Source organism: Nicotiana sylvestris, chromosome 9, assembly GCF_000393655.2.
Source record: "Nicotiana sylvestris chromosome 9, ASM39365v2, whole genome shotgun sequence".
Lineage (NCBI taxonomy): Eukaryota > Viridiplantae > Streptophyta > Magnoliopsida > Solanales > Solanaceae > Nicotiana > Nicotiana sylvestris.
In genome coordinates, this window is record NC_091065.1 from 128,447,464 (window position 1) to 128,459,257 (window position 11,794).

Genomic DNA, 11,794 nt, shown 5'->3' on the forward strand with positions numbered 1-11,794 from the left:
GATACTATTCTGTTGAGAGATTGTCATTGGGTGGGACTAGCATGGTAAGCTCGAGTGCAATAAGAGGATGATGGAGTTGAGCTACGGTTTTATTGATTCTCTCAAGACTTGGTTGATGATTTGTCCACAAGAAAATCGAGAAATTATGCAATATTTTTTGGTTGATTATTACTTCATTTCTTAAGAAAATGAGAATACCCTATTTTGGATCTCAAGCATACTTTCAAGGATGACTTTTTCAAGGTATTTTTCGGTCATTATATTTGTCATTGCACATGTTTTATTTGGTACATGCAGGACAGTCCTGCTTTGAAGGATGAAAAATGATCAAGATTAAAAAAACTATGCGGTTTGTGTTGGAAATGCTTAAAATAGAATTTTGTTCGAGTTGGGCGCCTTGATGAAGCTTCGTTTGGGACTGGAACTGAAATTTGATTTAACTGAAATTAGATTTAACTGAAATTTTGTTGTTGCCCATTCTAAGTCATGTATCTATCGTGCTTAAAGACCTATTTTTACCCTTTTAAGGCCTTAGTAAGGTTTTGCTGCTTTTTGGATTGAGACTCTTTATTGGGAACATAGGAATGCTCTTTTTTATTTTTTTATATATTATTTATATTGAATTTCTTCTAAATTTCAGACAAGTTTTATACTTCACCTTTACATGAGTACATAAGATGAAAGTTCATATATTTATTTTTTTAATTAATTCTTTTGAATGCGATTAGTAAATTTAGTCTATAATATACGTCGGTTTTTATTATGCCTCATTGCACTATTTTTATTTGCAATGCGCGGGTACCTTTACTAGTATATAGATATAAGGGAAGTTACTATTCCAAATGTACATTGAAGAAGTCTTTAAAATTATCTTTTACGAAATAAAAAGACGGCGCCAATATCAACTTTCCCGCGCTTGCAGCACTGCAGCCAATCGCTATTTTTGCCAATTACGTACTTTTTTTTAGAACTCCTTTTGGCAACTTGTGTAGTGTTTGTAGCTGCAGTCTTTGCTAGGGTTCTGCCGCTGCGCCACCACACATACGCCATGGAAATTCATCAAATTGCTCAGCTCCTCAACCAAACACTGAGCCCCGACGGTGCCGTCGTCCATGTCGCCACGGATGCTCTCGATCGCCTCTCTACTCTCCCAAACTTTCCGTTCAATCTGCTATCTATCGCCACAGGTACTCTGCATTTCCGATATATTCATAAATGCTGATTTCGTCTCACTAATTGAGGTTTTGACTTTGAAGGAGTAGTTATCCGATTATGCTTTTGCTTAATGTTGTCGTTTTGAAATTTAATTTCTGTGTTGGTTAAAAAAAATTTAATCTCTGTGCTATATTTTAAATTCGATGACCTTGGTATAGGAGGTGAGAACGAAGGTCAGAAAGTAGCTGCAGCCACATATCTCAAGAACTTCATTAGACGAAGAATAGAATCTACAGAGACAAATTTAGAAATCACCAAAGCGTTTAGAGATGCACTTGTGCGTGCTTTGCTTCAAGCGGAACCTACGGCTCTTAAAGTATTAGTTGAAGCTGTAAGCGATTTTGGCATAACTTTTTGTTCTTTAGCATGTAACTAATGACGATGTTTTAATTATCTTTTGTTCTCCTTGTTTTCAGTTTCGCTCAATCGTTGCAGTTGAGTTCGTGAAGAAGGATTCATGGCCTGAGCTTGTGCCTGAGCTGAGGTCTGTCATTCAGCGTAGCAATCTTATTGATAAGAATCCCAGTTCTGAATGGAAAACCATCAATGCGCTCACTATTCTTCACTCACTCATTAGACCCTTCCAGGTACTTTAACACGTCTCAACTATATTCTGATTCCAGGTTACTTTTTTTTTCAACCTTGGAGGGGAATTGACTCTCTAAACTGGCAACTCTTTTTTCCCAGAAATGCTGTGTTCATAATTAGACGCTTGCAGATCTTTTCCTATCATCTCGAAGTATGATGAAGTTGATTTTCATAACATGCATGGTTCCTATTTTCTTTGCTTATCTATTCATCTCATTAAGGAAATGACACTTTTGCTGTTATCTTAAGTTGTTTGTTATTCCCTCGTATTCACTTGCAATTTTTTTCATCTGTTTTCGTGTCTCAGTTCTCCATTGGCATTACACTGATGACTTCCCCTCTGTTATCTCTATTTTTTGAGCAGCTTTAGATCTGATGCGCAGTATGTTTCTTACTATGTTGAAACATATTCCTATGCTAGAACCTTCCTGGCTGTCATGTGGTACTGAGCAAGGCCACCCCACAGCTTGCTAATTGTTTGAAGATTAGTTTAAAAATTTGTAGGGTGATCAAGCATGCTTTAGGTTGAGCTTTATGAGGATAGAGTTGTTTTATCTGTGCTGCAACAACATTCTATAATTTGCTTAAAATCAAAATTGTTTTGACTGAATAGCTAACTAAACCACTTTCCTCATTTATTCCAAATCTGTACTAAAAATTTCCTTGCTAGGTTCTTGTAGTGATCTCATCTTATGTCTCATGGCAGTACTTTCTGAATCCAAAACTTGCGAAGGAGCCGGTTCCACCACAGCTAGAGCTTATTACAAGAGAGATCCTTGTACCCTTACTTGCTGTATTTCACCTCTGCATCGAAGAGGTCCACATAACTTCCTAAATTCCTCTTCCTCTACTTACTTCTATATTGGGATGTATTACTTTAAAGTATCTTAGAAGTGCTGATTCGGTGTTGCATGAAACAGGTACCAGAGGCCCAACATACAGCAGAAGTGCAGACGGGAACTATCCTTCTCATCATATGCAAGTGCGTCTATTTGGCGGTGAGGATAAACTTACAGCACATGATGTTTGACCCTTGATAGGTCAACTATCATTTGAGCTCTAGGTTCTGTTTTGATTGTTTGTCTTCAGAAGTTAGAAGACAACATTTTGGAGTCTTGGAGCCTAAAGACCTTCGAGCATATAGAAAATAACGAAAATGATAGAAGGAAATTGCTAGATACAGTTATTTAGCATTTCGAGGAGATGAAGTTGGTTATAAGTGTGAAAGTAATTCTGCTGAAAATGGGCACTAGACATGATTTACATGAGCTAAAGTGATTGTTTTTACAATGTTTCACATGCGATCTGGAAGCTTTGAAATACAAGTGCTTTTAAATACAGCTTTATGCACACAGATCTTTAGCTAACCGGAAAAAGGTGAATGATAAGCATGGATGTTCAGCTATGCCAGGACAATACATCTTGCTTCATTCAAAGAATTGGTTGTTTGGTTTACTTAGGAACAGTCTCACTTCCTTTTATTTAACCTCTTTTGGAAAAAGAAACAACAGTTTACCAAATAAGTGATCTGATGGTACCCGATGACAATGCACTATTTTTCTTTTCCAAAACTGTTCAAATTATCCGGGAGCTTTTTAAACTTGTCCTTTTATGCGTCCAATTAATATTTATCTGGAAGCACCCGTCTTATTCTAGTAAGGTTTCTTTTGTGAATATGCTTACTGTGAGCAGTATTATAATCCTAAGTCCCCATCAATTTTATAGGTGAGATCTCACATGCCGTCTGCCTTGGCTCCTTTGCTTCCTTCTATTTGTCAAGATCTGATTCGGATTCTGAATTCTTTAAGTTTAAATGATGGGTCGACTTGCAAAGATGGATATTCATTGAGGATGAAGACTGCAAAGAGAACTCTGCTAATTTTCTGTGCTCTAATCTCCAGGCATCGGAAGTTTTCTGACAAGTATGCTGCCAAAAATGCATTTTATTTGCTCCAAATGAAAATATAGAAATCCAGGTTTTCCTCAAATTTCTTCTCTTACAATGGCAGACTGATGCCTGATATGGTGAAATGCGTTTCAGAAATTGTCAAGCATAGCACAATCATCCATGTAAGTCTTACAGGCATTACTTGATAGTACTGGAAAAAAGAACTTTCGTACCAGGTGTTTCATAATATTATTTCACTGGAATGCGTAGTAAATAGTTTTTTCTTATTCAGCATGCGACCACCAGATTCTCTGTTCTTTAACTATAGTACATTTTTGTCATATAAGCAGAACATCTGCTAAATCTCAATATCTGTTTTGTCTCATGAACTTGTATGCTGTTCTCATAAGTGTTTTTCCCACACAGTTACCTTATCTCTCACTCTTTCTGTGATCATTTTTACTTTCTATCTTCTCTCTTCATTTACTTATTCATTTGGTGCAGAAACTGGATTCACTGTCAGAAAGGATTATTTCATTAGCCTTTGATGTTATTTCTCGTGTTCTAGAGACAGGTCCGGTAAGTTGTTCAGTTGTCTTCACGGTCAAAAGTTTCTCTTTTGCTTGACTAGTTTGTTGTAGCTCGACCTGGCAATGGTGCTTAATTTTCCTGCTTGTTCTTTCACCTTCTTGTTTCTTTCTCTTTTTAGGCATTTATCTTGATCCACGGTTCTCTCGAAACTGACTTTTATGGTTACTTTGGAGTCTCCAAGCTAAATTATATTATTATCATATGAAATAGGGATGGCGGCTGGTTTCACCCCACTTCCCTTCCTTGCTGAACTATGCAATCTTCCCAGCTCTTGTGATGAATGAGAAGGTGGATATTCCAAGAATTCGCCTTTAAAAGCTGCTGTCTGCCTGTATACATGAGTTTCTTTCTTTAGTTGTTGCATACTCTTTCTGAAGTTCTGATTAAAGACTTATGTCTGCTAAGTAGGACACAGCAGAGTGGGAAGAAGATCCAGATGAGTACATAAGGAAAAATCTTCCCTCAGACCTTGTGTGTACAAACCTTTGAACTTCCTTATAAGTTGTACACTCTTAGAATTTTTTAGTGTCTGAATTTTATGATCCTGCAGGAAGAAATTTCTGGATGGAGAGATGACTTGTTTACAGCAAGGAAAAGTGCTTTAAACTTGCTTGGTGTTATTTCATTATCAATGGTTAGTTTTCTATGACTTATATAGCTCCAGCTTCTTCTATTAAAATGCACATAGTTATCTATAATTTATTCTTTGACCTCTAGGGACCTCCAGTCAAGACTTCGACAGCTTCATCAAAGCGTAAGAAAGGAGATAAACATAAAAGAAAAGGTTACAGCTCGATGGGGGAGTTGTTGGTGCTTCCGTTCTTGTCAAAGTTTCCTGTTCCCACTGATAACGGAGAAAACACAGTAAATGAGTGAGTATTTTTTAACTTTGCAATAGATTGTCTTACATCACTGTACTTCAGTACCTATTTAACAGGAACCTATTCAGAAAGTTCTCCACTATTTAAAATTCATTATGATTATGGTCGAGGCTATTTGTTCTGTTATTGTTCTAAGCATCATCTTATTACTCTATAATTCTTGAACTCTAAGGTCTGCTGTGAACAAAATTATCCTACTTTGTTTTGCCATTTATGCAGACCTTTTTTTTCTTTTTCTAACCCTCCTTGATCATGCTTGCATGCTGTCTACGAGATTTACTTTCATTCCCTTGTCTAAACTTTGACAGGTACTATGGAGTCCTGATGGCCTATAGCAGCCTTTTGGATGTAAGGAGAGATCATACTAGTAGTAGTTCAAATTGTATTTTTTCATAATTAAAAGATTAAGTACTTTTATTAATTATCTATCGTTGTATTCTCAGTTTCTAACAGAGCAGAAGCCTGGATTTGTGGACACTCTAGTCAGAACTCGGGTGCTACCACTGTATGAAACATCAGTTCCTCAACCATATTTGATTGCCTCTGCAAACTGGGTCCTAGGAGAGCTTGCTTCATGTCTTTCTGATGTATGATAATTTTTTTGATGATACCTTCTTAACTATAAATTTGCTATTAGGCATTGTGTGGAGTAAGTTCCCTTTTTTTCTTTCCACAACAGGGTATGAGTGCTGATATTTATTCTTCATTAGTGAAAGCGTTAGCAATGTCAGATATAAGGGGTGTTTCTTGTTATCCTGTGCGGGTGACAGCTGCTGCTGCCATTGCTCAACTTGTAGAAGTAAGTGGCTAAAATGGCTCTTATTTTATGCACTTGAAGTATGATAGTGAAAATAATGCTTGTACTTTTGGTACTGCAGAATGAGTACATGCCACCTGAGTGGTTACCTCTTCTTCAGGTGGTTTGTCATAGGATTGGTGATGAAGAAGAAGATAGCTCCATTTACTTTCAGCTTCTAAGTACTATGGTCGAGGCTGGAACTGAAAAAATTGCACCTCATATTCCAGATATTGTTTGTCTGTTGGTTAGAGAAATCTCAAAGAAGTTACCTTTAGATCTGGAGCCATGGCCTCAGGTATCTTCTTATGTACAAACTCTTATGTATCTGATGTATTTGTATTTTTATTCTTTAGCAAATCTTTTGATGATTGTAATTTTCTTTTTGGTAACTGGCATGAAAATGAGAACGTGTCTTGTGCAGATTTCAATATTTTATGGAGCTATGTGGTTCTCTATTCATTGTTTATAGTTTAAATGGAAGTCCTATAGGTTGGATTGCTTGCTTTGAAACTTCAACTTTTCTAGTCATGTTGCATATTCACATGGTTCAGAGTCATTACTTTGATAGGAATAGGACTAAACTTTATGATTCCATCTTCTAACTGAAGTACCTTGAAACACAATCTTAAATCCTTTTTTTTATGCTGATCTGGTAATGAGTGCATAGGCGTGTCTAGATTCAACCTCGCTCTTCACCCAAATCTGAAATTAAGAAAAAACAAACTCATCCATACATATAATTTAAGGCATATTGAGATTTGAAATTCCCTAGACCCCACTTGTGGGATTACACTGGGTTTTTTGTTGTTGTTGTTGAGATTTGAAATTACTGACTTGCATCTGATAGATGGTGGAACAGGGCTTTGCATCACTAGCAGTGATGGCTCAGTGTTGGGAAGACTCTGCATCGGAAGAAAATGAGCAGGATGGTTCAAGTCAATTGTGGCGTTCTGGTCAGGCAACCATGATGAGAGCATTTTCAGATCTCCTACAGCAGGCCTGGCTAAGATCTGCTCTACGGATGGTTAGTCTTGAGCCATGTATCAAAATTAATTGTAGAGTGAATGGCTAGATAAAAACACAAGCTTGTATGCATATATAGTCCATTCTTTACTTTTTTGTCAAAGTAACATGCTCAGTACTACTTCAGCAAAATACTTCCTTTAAAAACATTATGACTGAAGCCTATTCGTGCTTATGTGTCTATATTTAAAATGCAATCACCTCAATGCTGGATGCAGCTTAAGTCTAGTGTTTATACTATAATAGTTGTATGATTTGTATTGTGAAATCCATACGAAGCTTTAATAGATTAAGCCTGTTAGCTTCTCATGCACGATCCAAAGCTGTTCATATGTTGATGGAAGCTCAGGATGGAGCCGTATGAGGCAGAAGTCTCATGTACGGTTCTCCGAGAAAGGAGCGCCACCTACTGGATCCTCGACCAAGCACGCAAAGAAGCTCCAGATATTTGATATCTTTTTCTTTGAATAAGATCCAATTCCAGCAATGGTTTCTTTAGATACCTTACAATTAGAATCCCGCTTTTTTTCTGATCCAGTTCCTCTACCAATGAGAATTCCTGTTAGATTTAGCTTGTACTTAACTGGTCAATGTCTCACTTGGGATAACAGTGTGATTAGAAGAATTTTAATATTTCTTTTGCTTTTGATGTGCTCAACTCTCTTGTTATCTTATCATATTATTTGTTGCAATTATCAGGAACTTGAGGTTGCCTTCTCAGTGCCCCCTGCATCATGTGTCGATGATTGTTCCACATTGCTTGGTTTCATTTTGCAAGGAATTACCGAAACTGACGAACTTTTGAAGCTAAAGGTCTCAGAGCTGTTGCTGGTCTGGTCAGATCTCATAGCTGATTGGCATGCATGGGAGGAGATAGAGGATTTATCTATTTTTAACTGTATCAAGAAAGCTGTTAGTCTAGACAGGAAATTTGCTGTGAAGAATTTTCTTGTGAGGAAGTTGCCGTTGCCTCCTGCTCCACCTGCTCCTAAAAAATCCATCCTTGAAGGAATTGGTGCATTCATTACAGAAGCTTTCTCACAGTATCCATCTGCAGTATGGAGGGCAGCTTCTTGTGTCCACATTCTGTTACATAATCCCAGTTACTTACCTGAAGGAGACGATTTCAAGCAATCATTGGTGATTTCCTTGTGTCACGCAGCATTTTCTCGTTTTAGAGAGCTTAGAAGCAAGGCTGTCCCTCTATGGAAACCTTTGTTGCTTGCAATAGCGTCATGTTATTTATGTTCCCCAGATATTGTAGAGAAGATTCTAGAGGGCATCGAACCCGAAAGCGTTACAGTCTTTCTATCCGCTTTGGCTATTATCTCAACAAGCAAATTTGAGCATTGTTTGTCATCAGAGTGTGAGATCAAGTTGGCTGGTTAGAATTTCTATTTCTTTTTTCCCAACTAATTTTTTTTAGTGCAATCAGGGACTTTCCTGCTTGACATTTCTCTCACAGGGCAACATATATTTTGGTGATGCCATGGCTTTACATGAGCCATTTTTTATGTTCTGGAAAATGCTACTGATGTTATCTAGATCTTTTTATCTGTCCACAACTAAAGTGTATGTTCTTATGTTACAAACTTACACTAATTATTATTAAACCTTGTAGTTCACTTTTGTGTTTTTCCTTGCTTTGCCTTTTAAATATTCAGTTTTTCCGCCATTTGTCATCAATCTTATAAAGAACTTCCTCTGAGAATCTCATCAGCAACTGTCTCTGTGTCTGCTTTTTTTTCCTATTTTACTACCAGTGATGACACTCGCACAATCTCTTGACAAGCTGATAGAACAGCCAAATGAAGGGAGTTTGTTGCTACATGATTGCGTTGCTTCACTGATGGAAGCATTTCTGAAGTTAAAAGAACTGGAGGAAGATGAAGATGAAGAAAGTGAAGATCAGGCTTCTGATGATGAGGAAACTGAAGAAGATGATGAAGAGGTCGGATCACCAAACTAATTCTGTCTTGTTTAATTATCTATGGCAACCCCCCCCCCCCCCCCCCAACCAAAAAAAAAATTGCTACCCATTGTTTACAGGGTCATCACGTTCATATGACCTACTTTTCGTTATGGTCAAGGTATGTTCTATTTGTGGAACAGTAACATTGTACTCTCCCTCTTTTCTGGTTACCGAAATAGAAGTGACTATGAGTCTTTACATTCACGAGAATTCCTTAGCCTTCTGACATGAGTTTTGCCTCATTAGCAAATTATGGCTCTTCACTTAATTGTGGTCCTTCCATGTAAGTTGAAATTTCTCATATTTCACCAGCTTTCTTAATGGAAATACATTTTTCTTTTCATAACATAACATATTGCGACTCGAAAATGATGATTATCACTGCCTTTTTCTTTTTCATAATCACCTTGTCCTTAGTGTTTATATATAATATCACAGAAATTGTCAATGATTTCATATTGTTGTCTCTTTGCGTTCATTATCCGTGGTTTCTGTTTGTTGGCTCCATCATACAGGCATGAAAAGCATGTAGTGGGAGTAAGGAATAGTGAGCATATGCTATACATTCATCATATATCAGAAACTTTTGATAAGTAAAATGGAGATGCGGAGTACAAACCCCAAACCTCTCGCATGCTAAGCGAGTGTACATTCATAACATAAATTACATCTTATAAAACCTTTGCAATAGATAACGAAAGATGATTGTTATTGTTCATAATTCAATGCTAGGACTCCGAAGATGATGAACTCGAAGAAACTGAAGAAGAGTTCTTGGAGAGATGCGCCAAGACAGCCGTAGAAATGGAAAACGGGACCATTGTGGAAGAAGGAGATGTAGAAGATCAAGAGCGAGGAATTGAACTGGGTAAGCCTGCCAACGCTCTCATTCTTGAAAATACCATAAGGATGCAGACATTTGATGTGCAGGGTAAAATAGATTACTTATTTAGCTGTTTATAAAAGTAGAGAAAATCAATCTCTCCTGGTTGTTTATAGAAGTAAAGAAATCGATCAACTTTTCATTTCTACTGCTCATTAAATCAGCAACATTATTTTGCTTACTGTGCAATCATAATGATTTTTATCTTGGTTCACAAGATGATCTACTTGTCAAAGTTTGAAATTGTCGTCAAAATTCCTAGATGTACCAAACAGACTGAATCAGTGTCATGTTGACAATATCTTCTGTAGATTATCACATTTAAACGATGCTGCTTCAGCGGCTCTTCTCTCTCAAATTTCAATCAATTAACTATACCTCAATCTCAACATTGTCGTAGTTGGGTACTTGCATCTTTTATATCCATTGAGCTCAGCTAACACAATTAAATAAGGATTAATCACATCCTAGTTGAGGTTGACAACTTAAGTATTTGAGTCTTCTTTTACTGTGTTTAATATCATCCACATTGATGTTCATTTTTAGATTTCTATTGCTTTGTTTCCCTTAAATTTCTTCGATTACTTCAGGTTGTTTGGAAGATGTGGATCTGGAGAGCACTGTGCTTTCGGTAATTGAAAGACATCACCAAGTGCTTTTACGGCTGCAGTTGCCACCAGAACTGACTTCAAGTTTCTTGGAGGCCTTTCCTGAATGTAAATTATACTTCCAACAACCTCAGCTATAGGATTTCATACATGCTCTTCGCATTCCTCTTTTTATATTCGGTGTGCCTGTTGGTGGTTGATTATTTTGTTTATTCTTGTATTTGCCCTGCTGTTGTGCTGAAGTTGGGATGTTCTATGTAAAAGTCTCATAACTATTGGAGTGCCACTCGGAGTCATTTGTATTTATCACACATCTTTGTCATAAAGCTGCAGTTGGTCCAAAAGATTGAATAGGTCAACAGTGAAAGAGAAGTTAAATTTGGGAAGTTCAGATCTCCTAAACATGTATCCATTTTGTTCGAATTAGTTTGTCCCCAAGTAGAAATGGTGTTCTTTTTACTGTAAAAGAAATTTATTGTTTGGCTTTGGTGAGCTTTGTTGGAGTGTCATTTTTTTCTTTGCGCAAAAGAATCTATGCTTTATACTGATTTGCAACACAACGTAACACTAGCTAATACATTGCCGTGCAGTTGATGTAAACTTTAACTAATTGTTGCAACTGGCGATCATCAAAATCAGGTCAGTGTATTCCAGTATGCATCAAGTGGCCTGTTATTTGTTCGGGAAATTGTTTTTTTGTCAAGCATAATACCTATTTTCTTTAGGTTTTGTAGTTTTCAATAAGTATCTAAATTTTTCTAATAAATTGTATATATTCCCCCCTTAAAAGACTCCTACCCCGTTGCATTCAATAAAGGGATTCAATTAAATCCTTTCCTTTTTTTTTTTACCCTCTCCTCTCTCCTCTCTTTTTTTTCCCTTTCCCTAATTTCTTCAATTTGCTTGCCTAGCACACTCATCCACAATTGGTCCATTCGAAGACCAAAAATACATATGATTCTCGAGCATACATACATACAATTTCGGGTTTTAATATTTTGTAATTTGTTCGGATTTGATGTTCTTGCAAGTGATTGAGAATATACGTTGGAGTTTATATTTTAATTTTGAGGTAGATTGGTTAAGTATAGAGTTGGTTTTAGCTGAAAATTCAAATTGATACTTGAAGAAGAAGAAGTTGCAGGAATTGTATGATAATTGTATAATAATTGTATGATAATTGTATAATAATTGTATCATAATCATATCAAAATTGTATCTACATCAATACCTAAAATATAATTGTATCATACTTGTATCTAACTTGTATTTGATACATTACTATCTAAAACAATACCTGATAAAATACTAACACAATTCCCATACATTTGTGATACAAATTGCGA

The 11,794-nt window shown here is 36.6% G+C and overlaps 1 protein-coding gene across 3 annotated transcripts; it reads left to right on the forward strand.

Moving 5' to 3' along the window:
- Positions 1-916: 916 nt before the first annotated feature.
- LOC104249322 (importin beta-like SAD2 homolog) lies at positions 917-11,136 on the forward strand. 3 transcript variants are annotated; one of them, XM_009805724.2, is made up of 22 exons: positions 917-1,187; positions 1,374-1,546; positions 1,632-1,802; positions 2,510-2,620; positions 2,724-2,801; positions 3,529-3,725; positions 3,813-3,873; positions 4,196-4,270; positions 4,493-4,570; positions 4,691-4,753; positions 4,833-4,916; positions 5,000-5,154; positions 5,472-5,511; positions 5,607-5,750; positions 5,843-5,962; positions 6,042-6,257; positions 6,810-6,986; positions 7,685-8,369; positions 8,749-8,936; positions 9,690-9,825; positions 10,431-10,556; positions 11,039-11,136. In XM_009805724.2, the coding sequence occupies exons 1-22, from the start codon at positions 1,049-1,051 to the stop codon at positions 11,056-11,058; spliced, it is 3,237 nt and encodes a 1,078-aa protein (XP_009804026.1). In that variant the 5' UTR covers positions 917-1,048; the 3' UTR covers positions 11,059-11,136. The 3 variants fall into 3 exon arrangements, with proteins under 3 accessions (XP_009804026.1, XP_009804028.1, XP_009804025.1); XM_009805726.2 differs by lacking the exon at positions 11,039-11,136 and having other exon boundaries at positions 6,822-6,986; positions 10,431-10,961; XM_009805723.2 differs by lacking the exon at positions 11,039-11,136 and having other exon boundaries at positions 918-1,187; positions 10,431-10,961.
- Positions 11,137-11,794: the final 658 nt, after the last annotated feature.